At 36.4% G+C, this 27,554-nt stretch overlaps 1 protein-coding gene across 2 annotated transcripts in view; it reads right to left on the bottom strand.

Annotated features, from left to right (window-relative positions):
• The window catches only part of ACC (acetyl-CoA carboxylase), a 123,273-nt gene that overhangs the window by 83,687 nt on the left and 12,032 nt on the right, over positions 1–27,554 (bottom strand). Inside the window, exons 1-3 of one of the 2 annotated variants that reach the window (XM_074109289.1) lie at positions 17,923–18,522; positions 3,957–4,074; positions 1,741–1,848 (exon numbers count right to left, since the gene is read on the bottom strand). In XM_074109289.1, coding sequence (XP_073965390.1) covers positions 1,741–1,848; positions 3,957–4,074; positions 17,923–18,191 — 495 coding nt within the window. In that variant the 5' untranslated portion in view covers positions 18,192–18,522. Of the gene's footprint in view, positions 1–1,740; positions 1,849–3,956; positions 4,075–17,922; positions 18,523–27,554 lie in introns of those variants that run through there. The other variant, XM_074109288.1, reaches the window with a different exon arrangement.

The raw sequence follows: 27,554 nt of genomic DNA, 5'->3' as shown, positions 1-27,554 counted from the left end.
GTCATCATCATCATCACTATCATCATATTCATCGCCATCACCATCATCAAATTCACTGTTTCTTTTTAAGTGGTATTGCACGTAAAATAGTTCCAAGCAATGGCCAGCGTTGGCTGCTAGGCCAACATTATGCTGAGCTGGAATTGGAACCAATTCCCGACTTTCACAGAGATGAAATACCGCTAGATGGCGTTAGTATCGAGCGGTCCGTTTGACGTTTGCTCGTGATTGGTTAAATAACTAAATGAGCCAATCGCAAGCAAACGTCAAACGTACCTCACGATACTAACGCCATCTAGCGATACTTTGCCACTGTGTAAACCCTCATTTGTCTTTGTTTCTATTTCCTCTATTATTTTAAACTTCATTAAACGTCACGAATCTTAATTACCCGACTGCGGAGAAGGAGGGTTATTTACTCATTTCTTTCTTTTTAAATAACACTCTTTCAATCCTTCAGATTTTTGATGAAAAAATGATGTATGTAGTGTTTGCATTATCTATTTTTAATAGAGATGGGCCGAACATGGGTTTCACCGAATACGAATATTCGGCCGAATGTTCGGTAAAATTTGTACCGAACCGAATATTCGGCCGAATGTTCGACATAATTGACTTATAAGTAGAAAATAGAAATATGATTAATTTTTGTTGAAATGTTGAAATTTAATCATGCAACTTGACTAAAACAAAAAAACTTGCCTTATTTCTCACAATAAAGACCTGATTGATTATATTAACATATTATTTTATTATAAAGATCACTGTAGTTTAATCTCAAAACAGCTACCTACATACTTATATTTTGTTTACAATTAATAACCATCTGTTGTATCTACTGTTATTGGAATTATAACTACAGTGTCAACAAAAACATAAAAGCTTCACTGTAGCTCATAAAAACAATACATTTATCATTCAACTCATACATGGCTCAATACAGTAAAAAGTTTGAGTACCACTTTTACGAACATTCGGTGATTTAGCCGAATATTCGGCCGAATACGAATATTCGGTAAACCTGCCGAATATGCCGAATACCGAATATAAAACGAATATTCGGCCCATCCCTAATTTTTAACAACCCCGACGCAAAAAGAGGTATATAGTTTGACCGCTATGTGTCTCTCAAACGGGTGGACCGATTTGCATGCGGTTTTTTTTATTAGAAAGCAGGTTTTCTATCGATGGGTCTTAGACATGTTTCATCAAAATCGGTTTAGACTTTTTTCAGATATTGAACTTTGAAGTGACAAAGTCGGGGGTTTTCCACCTTTTTGTTAGGGTTAGGTTATGTTTGTAAAAATATGTTTTTATTAAAAGTCTAAAAATGAAACAAAATAACAACCCGGAATAGAACCCGGGACCTCAAGCTTCACAGCCTTACCACTTAACCTAACCACTTGGCCATCCGGTCGTCGTTAGTATCGTTGATGGCGGCAGTAGTCTTGCTTGTAATTGGCTCATTTAAATTTTATGCAATCACAAGCGTGACAGAAATGTCAAACACGCGAATAAATTATAAAAAAACGGACCTCACGACAACGCCATCTAGCGATATCTCGCCAATCGAAATACCCTCATTGACTTTATCGATATAGAAATCCCTACCTGTCATAAAATTTTACCCCCCCGGATTCCTTCCTATGTCTGTCCATCACAATCTTCCAGACGTTAGCGGTGTTCTCTCCCCAACACTCGACCCGCACGCCTGTTTTCCACAAAGTACAAAGGTCTCACCATGACGACGAACCGCACGGCCCGCTCGTTCTTGAACATCTCGTAGGACCATCTTCGGATCGAGCGCATGCATTTTACTGCGCCGATTCCGTTATTCGCTATAAGGACCTGTGTAAAAAAAATTTTTAATACGTTTCTTGTCAATTTATCCTACTAATATTATAAATGCGAAAGTTTGTGAGTGAGTGAGTGAGTGAGTGAGTGAGTGAGTATGTTTGTTACTCCTTCACGCTGAAACGGCTGGATGGATTTGGATGAAAATTGGTATGTAGATAGTTGGATGTCTGGAATAAAACATATGCTACTTTTTATCCCGATATTCCCACGGGATAGGAATAAAATCTCGAAATAACAACCGCTGAGCTTAGAGTAATGAAATTTGGGATTGTTGTTTTTAATGCATTGCTTGCTTGATCTTTTGTTTGCATGCTTGCTTGCATTATGGCTTGCATGCATGCTTGCATGCTGCTTGCTTGCATGCTTGCTTGCATGCTTGCTTGCATGTTTGCTTGCATGCTTGCTTGCATGCTCACTTGCATGTTTGCTTGCATGCTTGCTTGCATGCTTGCTTGCGTGCTTGCTTAATTGCTTGCTTCTTTGAACCTGTTTTGGGTCACGCGAGCGAAGCTGCGGGTAAAAGCTAGTTTTTCAATACAAGCTCTTTTGCTGCCTCTACTTTTGTTGACTGTACTGTACTTGCATCGTTATCCAAACTACATGTATGTAGACACGTGTACATACATTCTTGGGAGTTAAATAAAATAAATAAATATATATACAATAATTGTTCGTTTAAAGATACAAGATTTAGGTAAAATACTAGGATACAATACAATACATTCTTTATTTCAACAGACAACCAGACACCAGGCGATCTTAACGCTTAAATGTGATCTCTTCTATCTTCCAAGTGCTAAATATAAATAATACTAGCTTTTGCCCGCGGCTTCGCCCGCGTGTAATTCGGTTATCGCGCGCTGTTCCCTCGGGAACTGGGCATTTTCCCGGGATAAAAAGTAGCCTATGTCACTCTCGGGCCCATAAACTATCTCTATGCCAAAAATCATGTCGATCCGTCGCTCCGTGTGGACAAACATACACACAAACACACAACTTTCGCATTTATAATCCCTACTAATATTATAAATGCGAAAGTAACTCTGTCTGTCTGTCTGTTACCCTTTCACGTCGAAACCACTGAACCGATTTTGATGAAATTTGGTATATAGGTAGTTTGAACCCCAAGGATCAACATAGGACACCTTTTATTCCGGTAGAGGGCGCCACCGCGCGATAACCTAGATCCGCGCAGACGTAGTCGCGGGCATAAGCTAGTATTATATATAGTAAGTATATGGAAGTATGGATACGCATTAGAGCAGCCCGATATAACACACAGATAGCCCACACATTGACCTATGATTGTTGGACATTAACTACGTCTGTTAATTATATAAGTACCTGGGCGACTGAGCTAAAAGTTAAAACTCGATAATAAACGTTTTCCCAGAGATAAGACCAAGCCAGATCGATTTGTCATCCCCAAAAATTGAACCGCCGAAAAAACTGAAAAGCAAAAATAATACCTTTTTTGTTTGACCTTAATCTAGGTTACCACTCTTTGTCGTCTGGTAAAAATTAGCCTTATCATAGTTTATTTGTGTTGTTGCTTTTCCCTTTGCCTATATGTATTTATTTTAGACGTGTATTATATGTACGGTTGCTCATGTATATACATATATGTGTGTAGGTGTATTTTTGTTGTGTTTTGATATTACGAACTACTGCTAATGCACCACCTTCTGTAGTCTAGTTCTTACTTCTTTCTGTAAAAAAGGTTGCGTGGAAGAGATCGCTCTTAAGCGATAAGGCCGCATATAGTTTTTTTTTCTGTGTACTTGTTTTCTGTATCGCTTACTATTTCTGGTGTACATTATATACGTACTGCTGTGTTGTAGTTCTGCGGATTGTTTTGAATCGCTTCTTTGTGCAGGTACGCTTACCGCAAAGCTCGTGGTAAATTTCGAACCACTAGGTGCTTCTGGTGTACAATAAAGAGTAATTGTATTGTGTTGTATCTAGATTGATATATAGATAGATATGTACGTGAATACTAGCAATCATGCACTTACGTGCGAGACAGCTACGCCTGTGCGCCACATGTTTTCATGAAAACCCTCCTCCGCTTCACATTACTGGACAAGTGCCTTCATTACCTTATTAATTGGCCTGGTGCCCTGGAACCGCTTAACAAACTCCTCCGGGGTGGCTACGGTGAAGTTCTTCTCTTGGAAACGCTGGCTGTGTATCACCGTGCCCTGGGACATAGAAGGTCTGCGGAGAAAAAGACATTGCGTTATAAAAATAAACAAAAACAGCCATTAAAATCTAAGGTATAACCTTAGTTGGCTGCTGTGGCAAAGCGCGAGAATATTCGGTATCGGTAGACATACCAGTCATGAGTTGTTTTTGTTAATCATTCCATTCTTTTTGCTGACTGTACTTTTTGTTGACTGTACTTGTATTGTCATCCAAACTACAATTCAGTATCAAATTTGAAGTCAACGCTATTAACCAACGAGGGCTTATAACAGCATCTGGTAAATCGGCAAATTCTAAATATTAATACTGAGACATTTAAAAAAATAACGACTTTTTATCATTTTTTATAAGCTTTTATTTAACTTATATTTATATTATGTTTTTTTTTTATGGTATAGGGGGCAAACGAGCAGGCGGATCGCCTGATGGTAAGCGATTAACGTCGCCCATGGACACCTGCAACACCAGAAGAGTCACAAGTGCGTTGCCGGCCTTTAAGGTAGGAATACGCTCTTTTCTTGAAAACTTGATTTATAAGGAATCTCGCTCTTAGTTGGCCAGTATAGGTAATGCCACGAGAGTTGTAGTCAATGATTACACACACAGCCACATGAAGAACTGATTGCACAAAAGGAGAAAGAAAGAAATTAATGATTGAATGTCAAAATCCTGTTGTCTTCATATGATGATCAAGACAGCCTTCGTCTAAACCAACACACTGACACTTGGCTGTATGAATTTAAAACGTTGCCTTTTCGCTAGCAGAGAATGAAAAAAACAAAAATTAAACAATATTTAGAAGCAGACTCACAGACTGAACATTACAAGTATTTGTATAGGAACACCAAATTGACAACATTCACTTGTTTATGTATTTATGATCTACCCTCAAATGTCATTGTGATGAAAAATATTTAATTAGCAAGTTTCTACGTCTACCCTCTCATCATTTGATGGCATTGTTTCAAAGCCCTAAAGTCGAGTTTAGACTTGCAAGAAAAAATGTGATGCCGTCTCCGTCTATTCGATCAAAACAAATAGAGACGGCATCACACCTAACCGCCAGTTAACACTAATGCCTTGTTTTTATAAACATTTGAATATCAGTAAACGTGAAAATACTTTTAAGTAACTTTAAAAAGAAAAGTTTTTTTTATCTATTGTTTTAAAGAGGCGTAAGTACACCAAATTTTACTATGTCAGCCTCATGGGAAGCCACAAAAAAAGCGATGTCAAAATATGATAAGTGACTTTTCTAAAACTGTTAAATATTTTAGTAAATAGACTTGTAACAATAATTGAATTTACCGGCACTTTTACTGGTATCCTATCTAACCCATCTTAGGCCTCTAGATTGACAACGCATCTGCAATCCCACTGGTGTTGCAGGTGTCTATGGGCCGTGGTGATCTCTTACCATCAGGAGACCCACTTGCTTGTTTTCCATCCAGTTGAATAAAAAAAAAATGAAAATGCTTTGTTAGATCAATTCAAACATCAAAGCAAACAAACAAAGCATCTAATAAAGCATCATTCTGGGAAATTTCCCAGAATCTTTATTTCGTAGTAGCAAAATTACCGTTCGCATTTTTTACTGAATGCTTTTTTCCCGCTATGGTTTTTTACTGAAGCTTCTTATTTCTACAGTCGAAGCGTTTTATTCCAATCAGAATTGACACAGTGTCGATGGAGCTCCGCTGTAGTTTTGGCCCTTTGGGCCGATGCAAACTTAACATAACCTAAACCTACCTATGATTGTGTCGATTAAAATTGATCGATTGAAATTCAGTAAAAAACATATTGGGAAAAAAGCATTTGGGAAAAAATGTGAACGGAAATTTTGCTATAAGAAATAACGATTCTGGAAAATTGATGTAACAAACTGGAACATTATAAGTGGAAACTGCTTTGGCTTATGTATCAGCTAAGTTATATTTATATTCAACTGTGTTATATACAGTGGTGGTCATGTAATTAAGAACGATTTGAAGTTCCAGATTATTTTTAACTAAATCATGTCATGTGTAGTCGTGGTTCCTTCTTAGAAGTAACTAGTTACGTTATGAAATAGCCACATGAATAGAGCAAACGGGATTAAGAATAAATAATAAAATTGCTGACATTTTTTTACAAATTTTGTTTTTATTCTCTTTAGTAACAAATTAAAATAGTAATGAAGCTGGACAAATAATTAAGAACGATTTATTGAACTGCTCGAAAGTTTTTTTATTTGAAACTTAGATTAACTAAATCACACTAACGTGAAGTTTGTACAGAAAAAAAAGGAATTTAATACATTTTAACTAAAATTAATAGTAAGTTAGCATGTCCACGGCTTTTTATTACTGCCTTACACCGGCGAGGCATTGAATCTATCAATTTTTGACATTTCGCAAGAGAGATAGAGTTCCATTCTTCTAAGAATACGTCATACAGTTCTCTTAAATTGCCACACTGTCGATTTGAAACCTTTTTCTTGACTTCGCACCAAAGATGCTCTATTGGGTTAAGATCGGGGCTATCGGCTGGCCAATCTAAGACAGAAACTGATTGCGATGTGAGGAATTCCTTAACGGTACGTGCAGTATGCTTGGGATCATTGTCATGCTGGAATGTCCAAATAACCGGAAGCATGCCTTCAGCATATGGTAACATTGTTTCTTCCAGTATGTTTTTGTATTGAAATTGATCCATGTTTCCTTCTATCAGCCTAACAGGTCCAACACCATGTCCAGAAAAACATCCCCAAATTTTTACATTTCCCCCGCCATGCTTTAAAGTCACTTTTGTGTGCTTTGGGTCGAATGCTTTATTTGAAAGCCATCTTACATATCGTTTGCCATCAGAACATACCCTATTTATTTTTGTCTCGTCAGAAAAAATAACGTTTTTCCACTGTCTGACTGTCCAGTTTTCATATCTTCTTGCAAATGCAAGCCGGGCTTGCCTATGACACCGTTTCAACATAGGCACCTTCCTTGCTATCCTTCCGTGCAACTTTTCTTCTACCAAACGCCTTCGAATAATGCGTGCCGAGATTGCTGAAGGGTGGTTTTCGCCAAAATATTTTTTTCTTAACTCATTAGACGGTATTAGACCCTTTAAAAGGATTTTGTTTTGCCAAACGAACGATATTTCGATCATCTCGACGAGATGACTTTCTTTGTCTAGGTACACGCGGAACATTTGAAGTAGTTTGATACGTGGCAAAATGCTTTATGGCGTGGAAAACCATAGTTTTTGAACATTGCAGATGATCGGCTATGTGTTTATACGACCAATTCTTGTCGCAAAGTTTTAGTATTACTTCTCTTGTAGATTTATCACAACTTTTATTTTTCCCCATTGTTTTTATATGAAGCAATTGCCTTTAAGACTTTTACGGCACTAAATGGCGCCAAAATTATTCGAATAATAACCTAAAACCACAAAGCGGCCGTCCGTTCTCTATATAAATTTGAATAAAAAATAAACTACTCAGCGTTCTTAATTATATGACCAGCCAGTAAGTAGTAATACTAGGTTTAGATGTAATGTATAAAGTTTATATATTTATTTTTTAGCCAATTATATGTATAAATGAATTTACCGCTAGTACGGAAAAGTTTTACGATACCGAGAGAAGTACAAAAATATACATGCAGTTAGTAACACTTGTCAGTTTGAAAAAATCTTCTCTATAAAAAATCGTTCTTAATTATATGACCACAACTGTATGCTGTTTGTTTCCCAAATAAATAAATTAACAGATATTGTGCTGGTGATTGTACACAGTGGCGATCCTTGCATAGAAGCCCAAAAGCCGGGCTTGCCTTATAAACCGAACAACGTCAAAACGAAAAAAAAAAAGTTCTAATAAAATCACTTTAATAATTTAGTGCGCTTTATTTTACGTAAAATACTAATAAAGAATTGCATAAGTAACCCGCGGTACGGCTAGTGGCACTGATTGTGACCGGCGGCGGCGCGGCGAGTATACGAAATTGTAAATAGCGTGACATCTCGCTCGCTCTCGTGGGCTTTTACGGGGCTTCCAAACGCTCCCTTCATACTTAGAAAAACGTTAGTTTTACAAATATCTATGTATAGCTGCATATATAGCACTTTCTTTGCAATTTTGAATCTGGCTTACGGTGTGAAGTTTGTTGCATTTGGTTTGGAACGCGAGTGCGCGGGCGAGATGAATAACTTCTAACTTCGTGATTGTTTATTTCGAACCGTGTGGGCCGTAGCATAGCGTTACAATCATTTCAAAAAATAAATAAGTACTTATTCTGGTTATCGTGCGGTGTAAAGTGCGGTGCCTGTGAGAGAGAATGAGTTCGGAAACGGACCAAATTGTCCCTTGTGTGTACTCCAAGTGTATAAAAGAATTAATAATCGGTGGAAAGGTAAATACATTAAGTTTTATTGAAAAGAAAGATAGGTATCATTGCATCCATATCAAAAGATGACACCTGACTTGTGTATTTCACAGACTAGTAAAGATTGAAGAGTAAAGCGGCAACAAGATGGATTTACCAACATTAAATAATAAAAAATAATAAAACATATCTCTTGGCTTGTCATAGTCTGATACCCTAGACACGCCACTGATTGTACAAATCAAATCTAAGAGTAACTGATGTTGCATGTAGATTAAACAAATTTTTCAAAGAAATGAGAACTTTAAATTTATTGTAATAATTTCCAAAATCACAAAAACTAGGAATTTATGAATAAAATTTGGTACTTTTGTATTTTGATAATGAAGTTTTTGAGAAATTCTTATTCAACAAACATATAAGACCGATTTATTCTAATGGTAGTTGAATTGGTAGTTTAATTCTAAATCTATAGCACTAATATGCTATAGATTTAGAATGCTAATGCATTAAATTGTCTTCATAATGATTTTTAATTAACACAACTTGACTCTGAAGAGTGAATTAAAATTGAATAATGATGCAACAATATACCACATAAAAAATGCAGTTTTTAAACAAAGAACTGGCAATAACATGTAAAAATATTTTCAAGATTTAACATCCCCAACAATCCCCATCATTTTCAGTTTGGATGCATAAAAAAACTTACTGAAAAATTGCAATGCATTAAAAACCCTGCAAAGCAAACATTAAATAAAGCAAACTTGCTACACGATGTTATCCGTGCATTTTAATTAATAATTATGCGAATAATATTTAAGTTAAGCAAAGTTAATTTAAGCAAGTAGGTATAACAAGTGAAATCACAAGTGAAATCAGTGGCATACTTACGTAAAACAGTGCCAACGTTGAGTCAAAGAACAGAAAAACATTTAAAAATATAAAGCTGAAATAGCGCGCACCTTTTCCAATAAAAATGTAATATATCTGAATCAAACAGGAAATGTGAAACTTTTAAAAAATATTATTTTCTAACCTGTAAGGCCCATCAGAGTACAATCCATTGATTTCACGATACATTTTTCACTGTACACGATACTATAAAAACACTTAACTACACAATACACTTATAAGTGTATTTTAAATTGTTCAAATAGCAGGAACTCAAACACTACATTTCGCCGCAAAATGTAGTTTTGTTTTCGCTATTTGACGTTTCTTCGTCCAATTGAGCTTCTTGAGGGATCGTACGATCGTGTGCTCCTTCTCACTCCTATCTATTAACTGGAGTTAGAGCGGGATAAACGTTAATTGTATCAGAGTTGCCGTCAGTAAAAGCATGTAAAAGGTTGCAATAATTTCATAATTTGTTTTTGCTCGTGTTTACGCTAGAGAAGGGAAAAGGTCATATCGATGATTCTAATGTAAACAAAGAAAACTAACAACAACTATACGTATACATAATAGATTGTTTATTTATTGTTATCTTAAGCCGTAATTCGCTTTGGTTATCTGAATGCTCTCATCAAAAGGCGAAAATAATTAGAAAATAAATTAATATTTATTACCCTGTAACGATAACATAAAACGCGATAAGCTTTCAAATCAATTTTAATAACCACAAGTACAAAATACTATAAGTACGGAAACAAGAGCGCACTATGAGTAGCTAAAATCCTTAATCAAAAAACACAATTGACGTAGTGAGTGACTGCGAACTTATCCTAAGTGGTTAAAATTTTAAGCAAATTCATTTTATTACATTTACGATCTTGTATAACGGGTTTGAGATTTGCAAACACTAACTGGAATTACATGGTGTTATGATTATGACGTCTGCAGGGCTACTACGAAACTCGAAACTCGAAGTTCGTATCGTACCATCCCTCTCGCTCTCGTATTAAACAGTATAAGTGTCAGAGAGACCGCACAACACGAACTTCGAGTTTCGAGTTACGTAATAGCCCTGCTGGTATTGCGTCCGATACATCCTATTTCGTTATTGTGTTTCCTTCATAAAACTGTTTTTGTTGTTTAGTTTAGTTAAGGAAAACGATTTCAATACAACCTCAATTAGGTCAACTGTTATAAAATAGGTAAGTACGTATTTAGCTAGCTAGTGAAACAAATGAAAATCGTAATGAAAATCTGGAAAGTTTCCGGTAAAAATATTTGTAAGAATTCAAGTGAAAAGCAACCACTAAAAATTATTTAATATATATTAAGGGGGCTGGAGGAGCCCGAACGGAGTGTTGCTGGCTGGCAATGAAACAAAACTCTCGGAGTCGGACAGATTCTATTGGAGTATTCTAGATGCGGTGGCGAACAGGGAAAGAGAACAGACAGACACGTCCTTATAAAATAAGTCAATAATAATATAGACAGAAAAGAGTGAAGAGTGCCATTCATCATAAACTCATTTTAATTATAAAGTCCAGGGCTGCCAACTGCCACGCACAATATGAAGATACAGAACTCCTACGGAAAAATATGAGCAATCCATACATTCGCATCTTATTCTATAAAAATGCCAAAAAGTAAATAATTAAATGTAAGACTCATAGACCTATACACTTATACGTATGTGTTTACTTCCTCTGAAGTAAGACTGAATTCAGTAGGTTCTTGATCAAATAATTATGTTAATAAACGCAATTTGATAGCAAATATTGTTAAGACAACATTTTTTGATCATCTCGCATTCCATTCAGGGGATTTGAAGATAATTAACGAATTAACTGAAGTAGAACTTCAAAAGAAACTATTCCTTAAATAACTAAATATTATAGGAATACTTTCAGTCGGAACTGGTAATTTATTTAATAATATTTTAGTCGATTCTAGTGAACTTTACTTAAGCTGAACTAACATTTGTTCATATTAAAATAAAGTATCTTTCTAAACCAAATCAATAATCGTTTCCACATCGCATGATTTTTTTATTTATCAACATATGGCGGTTCCCGCCAATGAGGGTTTTTACAGAGCTAGGCGAAATATCGCTAGATGGCGTTAGGATTCTTAGGATCGTGAGGTCCGTTTGACGTTTTATTTGCGATTGGCGCATTTAGTTATTTAACCGATCACGAACAAACGTCAAATGGACCTCACGATACTAACGCCATCTAGCGATATCTCGCCTCCGTGAAAACCCTCATTCTGGAGTTGTCATCACTGAAAAAAAAACACAGCAAACAGAGGAACGGTTTCTGATAATTATCATGTCACTTGAAAATGGTAAGAATATTATAATGTACTAATATTATAAATGCGAAAGTAACTCTGTCTGTCTGTCTGTCTGTCTGTTACCCTTTCACGTCGAAACCACTGAACCGATTTTGATGAAATTTGGTATATAGGTAGTTTGAACCCCAAGGATCAACATAGGATACCTTTTATTCCGGTAGAGGGCGCCACCGCGCGATAACCTAGATCCGCGCAGACGTAGTTGCGGGCATAAGCTAGTAATGTATATTTGCAGCTAAATTACAGTTCAATTTTTTTTTATAGTTAACAAAGGTAATTAGAACTGCAAGTTATTGCTACTTTACTTAATTTTACTCAACGTAATTTATGTTATATTTTGTACCTGAAATCAAGTGAAATAAATTAATTTGAATTTGAATTAATTTTTTACGTAATTTTTAACATTTTTTTTCTTTAAAAAACCTCCGTTACGTTCCTGAATATTGTTTAGTCCTTGGTATGACTAAAACTAGCGTAAACTATAAATCGCCAGCGAAAGTCTTTCCTTCTACTACTAGTTATAAATCTTACGAAGGTTATAAAGTATCATCATCAATCAAGCGACATTCTTTTTACGATCTGAAAAAAATGCGACTCCTTGCTAGATTTTGTATGAAAAAAACAAAGTGTCACGAAATATGCTTGCCAAATTATTCGTAGTTATTTATTTCAAATAAATTGAAAATATATCACGGTTAATTAAAAATGAGCATGGTTTTTAGGATTAAATAAGTATCGAGTACTGCCTTTTCGCAACGTAACGTTTGGCAACCTGTTTCATTTCGCAACTTCTCATTTCGCAAACTAAAACTGTTAATGTTTCAGGATTTATTTCAGGGCCATCGTGTAAAACCCTTTAGGTTAGGTTAGGTTAGTTTTATAAAAATCCTGAAATATTTACAGTTTCAGAAATATTAAACAGTTGGGAAATTAAAAATTGCTAAATGAAACAGGTTGCCAAACATTATTCGCCGAATCATTAGTAAACCAATAAGTATAGTCTTATATTATAACTCTACTTAAGTGTTTTCATTAATTACAGTTCAAATTATTGGTTAATAGTATTAACTGATGATGTAAAAAAATCTAAAAACTTTATTTTTACCAGCAGGAAGAATTAAAATGTAGTTTATTTCTAGCTTTTCTTATGGCATAATTATAAATACTTATAATAATATAGATGCAGTTTAGTAGTGCGACGCAGTGACAGATAAACCGTGTTCGATTTTAGTTCGCTTCCTAAGCTACTCTTATTGTGAGCTTCTATTTTATTTCTTGTATAAATAAATAAAAAAAAACTAACTAATCTACTCGACGGTCTTTGGGGGAGGATCCAGTGGCTGATTTCACGACGTTACAAGTTATAATTTACAAGAAGTCTCTTTTCAATGCATACTGTTAAACAAAGACTACAGCTTGCTTCGTGAAATAAGGCACAGGACTGGATGTTTCTCGGCCGACAGTGACGATGATGATGAAAACTACGTAAAGCAAGGTGGAAAATGAAGTAGTATAATATACTATTGATAAAGCTACCTCGCGGAACCTAAACTTTGAAGACATTTTGTGTGCTCTACAACCACAGCTCAAGAGTTAAACAAACGTGTAAAAAAACCTCACTGTTAACTCAAACATGGTAGTGGGTTACGTCAAAAAACAGGTTGTAGTGCGTAAATAACCTGTCTCAGGCCGCACGACCTTCGAGAAACTATTTTCTTACTTAATATTATTTTATGTCACTAGGTAGTCAGCAAGTCATGGCCATATACGAACATACAGTGAGTCAAAATCGTAGGGCTCCACATTTATGAATAAAACAAGGTGAAGGGGCTAAGCCCCACTAAATATTTTATGCGTAAATGTGAATAGCGATCGAGTTAGTAAGACAGGTTGGCTGGGTGGGAGTACTGATAAAAGGAAACTTTCCAAAATTGCAGAATTTTTCATATAGGAAAATTTCGGAAACTTCTCACAATTTTGTATGGGGATTGAAACTTTATTTCTGAAATTTAAATTTTCCACATTTTTGGCGAAAATTTCCAGAAATTTCCGAGAACATTTTCAACTTTTTGGAAACTGCGCTACTTGCACATTTGTAGCAGGGAGCAGTTTGCTGCAAGTTCAAAATTTCGGAAGAGATGGCTAGAAACATGGGTAAAATAAAATTATAGCAAGCGCACACGGGTTTTTGTCGTTTTCTATTGAAGTATTACGACAAGAATGTCATGATCCTTTTTTGCAAGCAAAGTTTTCTTAAATAAAATGTAAATAATTGCAAAACATCTATTTATTAATTACTATTAACAAAGGTACCTTAAACACATTATTGAAGTTTTTGAATGCCTACTATAAAAACGAAGGCCAGCGTCAAGTGACCTTTGGTATTGCCGAAGGTACCATTGTAATTAGTACTTACACATTAATTTATTTTTAAAACGGTGCATATGGAAGTGAGAAATCAAGCTGAGATAGGAAAATATTTAAGTTGAAGTAGCAATGGGCGGTTTGGGGGAGAAAAGTCCTCGAGTGGCGACCACGAACCGGAAGACGAAGCGTTAGCAGGCCTCTCACCAGGTGGACTGACGACGTGAGAGTTGCGGGAGACCGGTGGATGCAAGTGGCGAGTTGTTGTTCATTGTGGCGTTCTAAGAGGGAGGCCTTATTGTTCAGCAGTGGACATCTTCTGGCTGATGATGATGATGATGATGATGACACTTCATACATATGTCCTACATACTATATGAACGTTATTACCAGTAGGGACATAACACTTACATCCTACTAATATTATAAATGTGAAAGTTTGTGAAGACGTTTGGATGTTTGTCACTCAATTACATCTAAACCACTGAACCGAGATACAGAACCGGTATACAGATATTTTGAGTCCCCGAGAAGGATAAAGGATAGTTTTTATCCCGGAAAATTGCATAGTTCCCGTGGGATAGCGATAAACGAATACTACGCGGACGGAGTCGCGGGCAACGGCTAGTGCATTAAAATATCATGACACGATCTGACACCGATCGATTGACCCAGTTCAAAAACTTATACTAAAGGTACTTGGTAAAGAAGAAACCTTGCTTGGAGTTCTTTTTTTTTATTCAATCGTATTATTTAAAAAGTAAAACCTAAACTGTATAAGTATGTACAGATAGTTGCAACTCAGTTGTACGCGCGGCCCTATGTGTGCGTGCGCTTGTAAATATACAAATTTCACGTGACGCGGCAGTCGTCGTCCGAGCAAGACGTGTTCTTATCGCTTTACCCACACATAGGGCCGCGCGCACAACTGAGTTGAACTATCTGTAGTTCAGTAACGTGGGTGCACACTCACCGGGGTTCAGCTGAAAACCAGCGCTGCAGCTCTGGAGTCTTTGTTCTCCCTATATATACTGTAGTCTTTGAGCTCTGGTTACAGGGTTACGTTTGGCATCACACTACAGCGCAACGTCTCTAATTTTTCACTCTTCTTTTATTTTAGGTACCTACTGTGTTTTTGTTTGATGTAGTGTTTTCTATATCAATAATTGTGAGTTTGAGTTTGAAATAATAAAGTAAAGTCAAAAGCGTGACTGTATTTTGAATAAGAAATCCCGACAAAAAAACCTTTACAAGGTGTTCAAGTCACAATAATCCAACTTTTATAATAGAGTTGTAAATAAAAAGTGTACAAAACAACACTTAAGACAGACATAAACTTATTTCGACATCAAACTTAAAATAATATACAATTTACAGAAAAGAAAAACATTTGATGATGTCAAAAAGGAACTTGACGCAGCATTATGCTCCAGTAAGTACATGTGCCTACTACGGCGCTGGCTTTCAGTCAATACCTTCATATCTTAAACCTTATTATTTACTAATACTTATTTAACACTATATTACCCTTCCACATCCGCGTCCTGTTCAGACCTGCACATGACAATACATCAATGCAAATGTACAAAAATAGCAATACTTACTAATATTTACTAACCAATCGCCACCTTCACAAATACCTATAAATTTAAACATCACAATGCAAATATTACTATTTACGGCATGTCGTTGTAAACGCGGGCCGCTAGCATCCTTGTTGCAGTAAACTATCATGCTCTTATTGAACATGTCATAGTGATTTTTATATAAAATAGTCCTACTTTGTGATTAGTATATATTTAAAGACAAGAAAAGCCACATATATGCCCAGCCCAACGTTAGAGTAATATCACACAGAGTCCAATCCGAAGTGAAAATACTGCGAGTAGACGGAAGTCGTAGAACTAATTGCATAGTAAAATCAGTATAAAGACATATGTCTACAACTAATCCAGACCGTATTTTCTCGGATTCGGATCATATTTGGATCGCACGTAGTGCTAAATCACTATTAGGATGGTAGCAAGGAAATCGGTCCATGAATCTCCCAAGATAAGGCACTGAATTGTTTCTTTAAAGTGCAGAAAAGTGGTCTTAATTGATCGGATAATGCCGGATATTGTTTAGATGGATATGATATGATTACAAAATCGTTCGTTTGACATAAGATGTCTATAGGCTATCATGTTGTCGATGATAGTAATACTGTTACTCATTATTTTTAAAATGTAAAAGCACGCCACGTGAAATTAGGGTTATTTTTGTTTGTTTTTAGTTTATATAGGCTTCATTTACCTATGTCTATTCTAATTGGTATAAATAAATGTAATAATAAAAATTATTGCGCTTAACAACAATAAAATTACATGCTATCGCGATCTATGCTAGAGACATTACGAATAAATGTTAAACAACAAAATAGTAAATATAATTGTTGAAAAAACATTTTGTGCGAAATCGAGATTAAATGAAACTAGGTAAGTATCGATAATTCAAAATTTTCAGCTTCCATCACTAAAGCAAAGTATCGATATTTAACATCTTTCAAACAAACACTATTGACATTTATTAACGTTTATTACGCCCCAACAAATACCTATTCAATTCTAATGAGAAAACATAATACCTGACATTCATAATCGCCTCTCAAGCAGAGGGTCGTGGGTTCGAACCCCGGCTCGCACCTCTGAGTTTTTCGAAATTCATGTGCGGAATTACATTTGAAATTTACCACGAGCTTTGCGGTGAAGGAAAACATCGTGAGGAAACCTGCACAAACCTGCGAAGCGATTCAATGGTGCGTGCGAAGTTCCCAATCCGCACTGGGCCCGCGTGGGAACTATGGCCCAAGCCCTCTTGTTCTGAGAGGAGGCCTGTGCCCAGCAGTGGGACGTATATAGGCTGGGATGATGATGATAGGTTTAACAGATACTTTGAATAAATATTTTTTAAGCAAAATTTGCTATGTGAAATTAGCTCTCCCATTCAAACTAGTAAATCAATCAAATAATTCAAATATAAGATGATTTTCGCATGAACACAAGTACTTTTATTTTTTTATTTCATAATTCCTTGAGAGCAAATATACCTATACGTAGAATTATGAGGGTTATTACTACAATCATAGCCTATATAATTTTACGCATAAAGTTAATTTATATTAGGTATATTATGTTTGTATGATGGGTGCTTGACCACGGGAAACATACAAATATACGCCGTGTTATTATTACCTCCGTTAACTTTAACCTAGAGAACATTCAACAGGTCAAATAAAATTAACAATAAATAGGTTCCTCAGTGACTTAATTCATCCCTAAACTCCAATAAATAAATGCCTGGGAAATGCGGAACGCTTGGCTCAGCGAATGGCAAATGAAGGGAGAGCCGCCTGACTTGTTTGAGCTGAACCCCCGCTAAAGACCCCCGGGCTTCGAAACGCAGCGCCGAGTGTGGTGCCTGGCCAACCGCTTCCGAACCAATGTTGGGAACTCCGCGTACCTTAGGAGTAAATGGGGCTGGTGCGAGTCGGCGGCTTGCGAGTGTGGCCACCCGGAACAGACGGCCCACCACATGGTACTGGAATGCCCGATCACTAAGTTCGATGGACACATAGATGACCTCAAGAAGCTGTCAGAGAAAGCCGTGGAATATTTTAAGAAATCTAGATTTAAGTTTTAATGTTTAGTTTTCATTTGTATTTCTTACACAGTTTTGCAGTGACACTTATTCCATACGATAAATAAATAAATAATAAATAAAAAAATCTAGGATGTATATGTACATATAAGCATTTATTAAGCAAGCTTGCTCCATCTTATTCCACGTCTTCGCTTACCATCAGACGTAGTTGTGGCCTATTTCTGTACATAAAAAAACTTACTGCAAAGTCTGATTGGGCGGGCGCAGCAGCCCTTTGCTGCTGTCCTGCACATTATTATCTTCCTTCTCGCTCTCCGGCTCCGCTTCCAGCGTCATCTGGAACTTCTGGACATCCGGCAACACTTCCGTAGCATCATCTATGTCCCATGACGGTTGTTCCTCGTTGTCACCAAGAACAAAACGCTTGGACGTCCGTCGCTTCATCATGTTGAAGAGGTGGTAAACGAAATCCGCAATGGTGGCGAACGATCGAAACAAGGCTGGTATCATACACTAATTGTACACGTCTAACTTTACATCACTGTGTCATTTTTGCTGTTTTAAAAATTAAGTTCAAACTTTGGTCCGGATTTATTTTAAACTTAAAAAAGTATATTTCGAAACTGACTTAAGTACAATATTCTAAAGCAATCACATTTTTATAAATAAAAATCGTAACTGGTTTATCTTTCAAATATTCTTAAAACGTTTAAAAAACCACATTAGTAAAATCCACGTGTACAAAACTTATTTTATAACTGACTTGTGAACGTCACTATTTTTTTACAACTTGTATCAGCGTTGATGTACATTAAATCTTGCCGGTGTCGATACCAAGACTGAAGTACAAGGTGTTACGTCTTTTAGTGCCTATACGTCAATTTGAAGATTAAACTATGACGATATTTATCAGTTAACGACATTTTAAGGCGAATTTGATTGCTTCGAGGAGGATTTTAGTTTTAAATCTTCCGTTAGCCTACATATTTGATAAAATCCGGAAAGAATCTACGAACTGGATGTTTATGCGAAAACGCAGGTATCGAATCCTAATTTTGAGCTCCACTAACAAAAACGTTTCCAGCGTATAGTAGCGTTTGTAAGTTTCCAGTGACCAATGAAATATATTTTCATATGGACACCGCATTTGACGAACGGATTGGCCAAGCTAGAGAACCTAACTACGAAGCTTGAGGTCCCGGGTTTGATTCCCGGCTGGATTTTTGTGCCGTTTTTTGCTCGAAATATTAACAGAATATTTAGTTGTAAATTCACTATAAACATAACGAATTAAATTAAAATAAAATGAATATTTATGGGGCCTCCCATACAACAAACGTGATTTTTAGTGCCCTTATGGATTCGTCATGTCTGTCTGTCCGTCCGTATGTCACAGCCATTTTTTTCCGAAACTTTAAGAATTATACTGTTGAAACTTGGTAAGTAGATGTATTCTGTGAACCGCATTAAGATTTTCACACAAAATAGAAAAAAAAAACTATAAATTTTGGGGGTTCCCCGCATACTTAGAACTGAAACTCACAATTTTTTTTTCATCTAACCCATACGTGTGGGGTATCTATGGATAGGTCTTCAAAAATGATATTGAGTTTTCTAATATCATTTTTTTCTAAACTGAATAGTTTGCGCGAGAGACACTTCCAAAGTGGTAAAATGTGTGACATATCTATATTACTCCATTCTACTTTATGTTTAATCTAAATATGCTCTACGTATGCGTACCGTAGGTCCAAAAAACTTCTCCTTTTGTTTCCGGTCATTATCACCTCACTACGTCATATGATCCGATCGTAATTAACATAATCCAACGTCACGACCCGTATTCAAATTAGTTAAACTTTTTATCTACCTGTTAGAACAGTTTGGACCACGTTTGGACCTACCATTGCATTAGGTAAGTACCTACTTATGGCAACTATGCAATTATCCGAGATAAATATTTTAAGTCCTGTCCGCATTTCCAAACTATATAGATCAACACTAACTAGTTTTTCTCCGTGGCTTCGGGGTACTGTACCCTTAGTATAAGTTTTCGGTTACAAAATACGTCTCGCTCGCGTTCGCGTTAAAATTTCAATTTATATGGAATCACGAACAGCGCCTCTAGCGGAACGTTTGCGATGTTCGTGTTTCCATACAAATTGAGATTTTAACGCGAACGTGATCGAGACGTATTTTGTAACCGAAAACTTACACTAAGGGCACTGAAGTCTCAGCGCGAAGAGATAACAAACAGAGAGACAGTTACTTTCGCATTTATCATAGTAATGTAGTACAAAACAAACAAACAAACTGTACGAAAAACAACTTAGCAAACAACTTGTGTATGTGTTTATTGCTGTTATAAATGTTTTCTAACCCCCGACGTAAAAAGAGGGGTGTTATAAGTTTGACCGCTATGTGTGTCTGTCTGTCTGACTATCTGTGTGTCTGTCTGTGGCACCGTAGCTTTTAAACGGGTGGACCGATTTGAATGCGGTTTTTTTTTATTTAAAAGCAAGTTTTCTAGCGATAGTTCTTAGACGTTTTATTAAAATCGGTTCAGCCGTTTTTGAGATATTGAACTTTGAAGTGACAAAGTCGGGGGTTTTCCAACTTTTTGTTGGTCAGGTTAGGTTATTGTTTCTTTCTTTAGAACAAGCAGCAGCAGCGGCAACAGCCGGCAACAGCCGTGGGCCTAGGTCTCCCTATATAATACTGTAGTCTTTGGGCCTAGGTTTTCAAGTAGAGTAGGTACCGTAGGTTCAAGTTCAAACCCAGGCTCGCACCTCTGAATTTTTCGAAATTTATGCGCGCAGAAATTTACCACGAGAAACCCGCACAAACCTGCGAAGCAATTCAATGGTGTTTGAAGTTAACATTCCGCGCTGAGCCCGCGTGGGAACTACGGCCAAAGCCCTCTCATTCTGAGACAACGCATGTGCCCGGCAGTGAGCCGTATATAGCTGGGAGGATGGTGAGGTGACGATGAACTCTTTGTCATCAAACTGGCAACATTTGAGACCGACAGCGAGTTGAAATTGCCGGCAAATCCAGCCCAATATTCTTTGCTCACAGTAATTTACGTATTAAAAATGGCCATGACATTTACACTATGATATTCGTTAACGTAACATAACAACACACCGTGTATGTACGCAAACGTAACGCCGGACTTTGACCTGTTAGTTGCTGTCTTAGTTTAATTGCTCGTTTATTTAGAGCAAGCCTAGGAATTTTCTAGGACGTCTGTCTATAAGTTTGTTATTTATAGTCGTTATTCGTTATTGCTTGTCGAATATTGATACAGTACGTTACCAAAAGCCGTGAAGCCGTGGTGGCCTAGTGGTTTGACCCATCGCCTCTCAAGCAGAGGGTCGTGGGTTCAAACTCCGGCTCGCACCTCTAAATTCATGTGCGGAGTTACATTTGAAATCTACCACGAGCTTTGCGGTGAAGGAAAACATCGTGAGGAAACCTGCACAAACCTGCGAAGCAATTCAATGGTGTGTGTGAAGTTCCCAATCCGCACTGGGCCCGCGTGGGAACTATGGCCCAAACCCTCTCATTCTGAGGGGAGGCCTGTGCCCTGCAGTGGGACGTATATAGGCTGGGATGATGGATGATGACGTTACCAAAACCATCCAAACCGTCCATTAATTTGATTACCCGAAATACTTACTCTTAAACCAACACGGTTATTGACAAGGAAGCTTTAGTTATGATTCTAAATATTTATAAATTGAAATAAAATACAGACAACTGAATAGCCGTAATTATAGTCAAGGAGAGTAAACAATGGTTGGATGATAATTATTCGCATTAGTAAGTGCGAAAAAACTGGAAAATATAATTCGGCAAACAGTTTTAACCTTAAACTGGCTAGCTAGAATACCTAGAATTGTATTATAAGAATACTAAAAATCGATTATTATTGTACTTATTATTTTAAAAATAGATTAAGTATATTAGAAGCTCGATGTTCGTAATTCCAGAACCGCCCGTCTGACATACCTACAATGATTCCCGTCACATTTGTGAGTAAGTAAATAATATAAAGTTGTGTGAAACAAAATTTCATATTTTTACAAACATCACGATACTGTTTGCGCTACTCCCTTCCTGAGCTGCAAGTACATTCATCAAAGTCATTACCATTACGCCCTTAGTCGTATTACGAAAAAAAGTAAAAAAAAGGTTATAAGTTACAACCAATTTAGCCAGCATGTTACAATACTTTTTACGAGCAAGAGTGCAATTAAAAACACTTTTTCTGTTAATCTTTGATGCACTGTTGACCTACATTACGACAAAAAGAAGAAGAAGAATCACGTAACGTAATCTATCACGTATTGGCGTCTGTGGCTTATATTTACGCAATCACGCCAACCGGTTGTCAACTTGTCAGGGGCATGCGATGCGTCAAGTAAAATGCATACATTTTAGGCAACAATGTTTTCTACAGCCTAAACAACAAAAAAGTTGTAAATACCCTTCTCATTTCAAAGATATTTTATTATAATTAAAAGGAGTTTTATACAGCTCAACTATATAGATACTATTTATTACGTATATACCTTTTTGATAAAAATAAAATTCTTACTTGTACTAGTATTCTTATCCGTATTAAACTCGTAATTGCTACTTCAAATCCGCTCTTTACATATTACAAAGCAAAAACTAAGAGGTATTGATTAACTACAAATACTACAATGCAAATTTGGGGCTAGACTGCTTTTATCGTTTGTATTTACCCACAAAGATGGGTCCAAATTGATACCCATTGGGAATCGTTTTGTAGGAAAGAACGTGTTCAGTAGTTTTGTCGTAAAGATTTTATAAACAGACAGACTGATAGTCACATTTACATTTGAAATATTAATTAACGTTCACAGGCTAAGAAGCACAGGCCTCCCTCTTTGAATGTGAGGTCTTGGGCCGTAGTTACCACGCCAGCCCAGTGCGGACTGGTAGCATCACACGCGCCAATATATTACGTTGCAGGTGTAGCCTCGTTTCCTCACGTTATTTTACCCGCGAAGGAGGATTATTTGAAAAAGCTTATGATAAATTTAAAATGTAATTTCGCACATAAATTCCATGAAATTCTTAGGTTAGAGTCAAAGTTTAAGCCCGAGCTCTCGGATTGGTTTGTTATTGTGTTCCATTGCTGCCAAAAGGGCCCCTCTTAATCCTTGTTTACGAGTACTTACATCTTAAATGAACACAATACTCGAGAAGGAATCGATTATTATGCTTATTATCAAATTTTAAACTTTACATAATATCTTTACCGCAACCAGTAACTGACAGGTTTTAAAATTATTTTAATGAATTACGAGACTGCTGTTTGTATCCATTTTAGATAAGCCAATTGTGATAAAACTGGTGTTAAATTAATATTTTTACTTAAAGGTAATCCCTCAAATATACACTACACTACACTACAATAATAAAATGAAAATTTATTGTTTTTAATTAAACGAATGAAATAAGTTAAGAGAAAATTGTCTTTCGATGGATTAAAACTATTATTTTCTTAACATCTCGTAAGTATATAATTATCATGCAATATATAGTTCATGGCTAATTACCTACGACTGGATCTAGTCAAGGAAAGAAACTGTTTTTCAAAAGACTCAAAAAACTTAAAAAAAAATACATTCTGCATTATTTCATCACTCAATTAATTTGAACTCAGAATACATGAACGTATTTGGTAAATACGTGCTTGAAAAAAAAGAAGCCGTTAATTCTCTAATATGTCACTATTTTTACTAAAATGCTATTAAGATGGATAATCCTGGTAATTTGATTCATATCTATTGTACATAACTAAATATTGATGTAAAATTTTTGATAACAATCATACTTTTCGCGAAATGATAAGATGATAACAACTATGATGTTATAACATCTTATCGTTCATTATCACTATATGGTGCGATCGTAACACACGACATCATTCATACTATTAATCACTAGGTATACACATTTTATCGCAAGTAGATTTAAAGCTTTTAACCTACAAACAATCGATAGAATTTCGCTATTTACACTGCACAGCACTATTTCGAACACGGGTAACACTCGGCGAAAATTAAAAATCCGGACCAAATTTCGAACGCACTTTGAATATTTAATCAACACAGACACTTTTACACTTGACGCGCGCACTGGAATATGTAATCTAATGAAATTAATACCTTTTATTGTTTTTATACTTAATATTTTTCCGCGTTTGGTTGTGATAATTCTCGATACGAACGTGTTTTAAGCGCGATGGTTAGATACCTACTGGTTTTTGCCGCCATTTCTGGCACCTCACCATTTTGATCGGAAGAGCTGCTAATCATTTAAGCAACTAATAAAACTGTGTTTCTTCGCTTTACGGTTGATAATCGAAATTCGTAACGGAGAATGCAGTTTGTTTGTTTACCTTTTAGTTTAGTAAGACAAAATCTTAAACAGTGAATGAATTTGATGATGGAGTAGGAGTATCTTGTTAGAAAATGGTCATTGTCATCTACTTCAAGAATCCTTAGACTAAAGAGATCAAGAATCTTTACATGACATGATGCAAAATAGCATAGAATAGACGAGGCACAATCAAAATTTCAGAAAATGGCACGCACGCTTTCCCGCCAGCTAAAAATTGACAAGCAACGAAAGCAATATGTGACTTGTTAAAAAAAACGATGATTGTACTTTTTGTTGAGTATACCTACTAGCATTGCCATTCCATTAAAAACAAATTCAAATTCAAATATTTTATTTGCTTTTAAACACAAATGCGTGCAAATACCTTTTTACAATAATACAAGTACTTAGTTATTATTCACTAGGAGTTACACAAACAATAGTAATTATGGTTAAATAAATTATTCAAGTCAATATATGTATAATACAATTTAGAATAGATGTCCAGGTAGATAAACATTTCATACTTAATAAAATTAATAATTCAATAATTTTCAATAAAATCAGTTACCACATTACATTATCATTATCAGTTAGTCAAAAAGTATTTTTGCATAAAATTACTTTATGGAATAAAATGGTCTCTTTATAAATTACGCCTTTAGTTTACGCTGAAATGTGACCAGGTCCTCACATTGCCTTAACTCACTATCCAAATTATAATACGTACCTAGGTATTATGTACCATACTCACTTACAACCAGCCAGTTGCGTATCGTAGTGGGATGTTAAGTAATGGCCAACCCCGGGCGTTACTTAGGGGACGTCAAAATTTCACAATAAATAATAGTCACAGACCACAAATCGAAGTCTATGATAATAATCATATCTTGTGAATATTTGAACCATCTCTTTTAAGTATCTTACTATATAGCCGTTAGGCCGTTACCCGAGACTCCGTCCACGTAGAATTCGATTTTTCACTATCCCGCGGGAACTATGCAATTTTCCAGGACAAAAACGAATTCGTCGCGGGCAACAGCTGCACATAAAACGTATTAAAAACAGATTTTATTGAGAAACCGATGTAGAAAGGCGAACTTTTCCCATACAGATTTGTATGCTGGAGGTCTAAAAGTTCAAATCTACGTCGGACGCGTTTGTAAGTTGGTAAGACTGTTTTGTTTTGGTGTTTGCTGTTTTTTTTATGGCAACCCTAGGATTTTTTATAACTCGCGCCGTTTGCGAATTTGCCAACCCTAGATCTTGATCATTCAATTTCGTGTGACCACGATAGAAGTTGTTTATGGGATTACTTTTTTTCTTAAGTTAAAAGTCCCTTGCTTATCATGTAAATAAAGTACATACCTAAATCTGAAATAAATAAAATGAATATTTAACGAACTCAAAAATATTTTTCTACCGTTTGAAGTCGGTGCCTAAGCACGAGTTAGCAAGAGTTATGGAAGCCCAAAATATAGTAAACGAGAATAAATGGTCCACTAATGTTCCACTTCCAGTTTCCAGTTTTACTAGCCAACTGTCGTCTTTCTTACCAGTTCCACTTCACCGAATGGTGATTTACAAGAGCAAATGCACGAGTTACTACAAAATATCCCAATATCACTATAGGTATCCCACTAGACTAGACAGACTCATCAGATCCTCACTTGGTAGTTTAAAAAATGACGTATAAAAGTGCCCATTGCAACCTATTTATTGAATAAATGATTTGAAATGGGGTGGCCGGACAAGAATAGCCCCCCCCCCCATCTCATCCCGTTGGGTGCCGTAGAAGGCAAATAAGGGAACAAATCCAGAAGACGGGCAGCAGTGTCTTCTGCGTACACCATCAGCATAACACTGCGAACCCCAAGCCGCCTGCCAAGCGTGGGGATTATGGCAACCTGATGATGATGATTTGAATTTGAATTTGGTGGCAGTGGCAGTGGAACTTAATTGGAAGTATTCGTATTACAACAAAAACACAGTATTGGTTCATAAATTACCAAGGTAACAATCAACAAAATGTTAACCGAATTTTGCTTACCGAACATAAGCATAAGTCGGTTGAAAATAACTATTAAACGCCTGTGATTTTCATGTGGTACATGATACTCGTAATAATTACTATGCAGATTGCTCAGGAGCTTTTGCTTATAGAAACTGAAATAAATGGTGTATGCACAGTGGCGTAGCTATCGTATGGCCAGGTGCAGTGTACCAGGGCCCGGAGCTCAGGGGGCCCTCTAACCCAAGCTTTGAAAAGAGAGGAGCATAAAAGAAAAAGAGAGATAAAAAAATCTTGTGAACAGGCTCTTTCAGTCTTATTCCTATCTATAATATTGAAGGTCAATATAAGTTCAAGCTTTTTACGATTTAAGTGGAAAGAGAGGGTGCGGGAGGGCCCAATTCTTTCTCTATGCACCGGGGCCCTTGTCCATAGCTACGCCACTGTGTATACAAGTGAGGATTATGAAGGTACTTGGTACTTATCTACGACAGGTATCAGAAATTAAATACGTGGTTTTAATATGATTGCCTAAACTACTTTAAGCCTACAAATAGGTAATTGCAGGCTTGGTATTTTAAAAGGACGAGGTTGCGAAACAAACTGTTTTAATAATATGAAACCAACAATAGCTGTTCCTGTCGAAACAAAGACAATAATATAGTGCTCGTCTCAGTAATTGAAGAGGAAACGACTATCACGATTATTCACCACATAGTTGAGAAAATAATTACACTCTTTGTCCAGTCACATAGTATAGTATCACATTTAACTTTTAGTATCGGCGCGAAAAACTCCGTGATCGCATTCGCGAAGACGTCTCAATCACAACGGGGGGTCGGGGGTGAATATTCTAGCGTTTGACCGCTTGCTTAAACGTATTTTCATTATGGGTAGTGCCACGAGACGTGACCTCAACGGTCACGCACACAAGAACATGTCATGTAATGACAGCAGGATTTTGACATTCACTCATTCATTTAATTCATTCTCCTTTTGTGCAATCAGTTCTTCATGTAGCTGTGTGTGTAATCATTCAGTCACGACCGGATGGCCAAGTGGTTAGCGAAGCTGATTACGAAGCTTGAGGTCCCGGGTTCGATTTACAGCCGGGGCAGATATTTGTATGAATAATACGAATGTTTGTTTCTCGGGTCTTGAATGTTTAATATGTACTTAAGTATGTATTTATCCATGTCAGTATGTTTATCCGTTGCCTAGTAACCATAGTACAAGCGCTGCTTAGTTTGGGACTAGGTCAATTAGTGTCAAGTGTCTCATGATATTTATTTGTTCACTTCAACTCTCGTGGCACTACCTATACCATCCCACGTTTAAGCACAACATAAGGACAAGTCGCATTCGGATCACGCTGGATTTAGCATATTTTATCCTTTTTAGCCATTATTACTTTTACTTTTACTATTAACCGTTGAAAAGTT

This window comes from Choristoneura fumiferana, chromosome 28 (genome assembly GCF_025370935.1).
Source record: "Choristoneura fumiferana chromosome 28, NRCan_CFum_1, whole genome shotgun sequence".
Taxonomy (NCBI): Eukaryota; Metazoa; Arthropoda; class Insecta; order Lepidoptera; family Tortricidae; genus Choristoneura; species Choristoneura fumiferana.
This window is presented reverse-complemented; position numbering and strand designations above follow the sequence as displayed.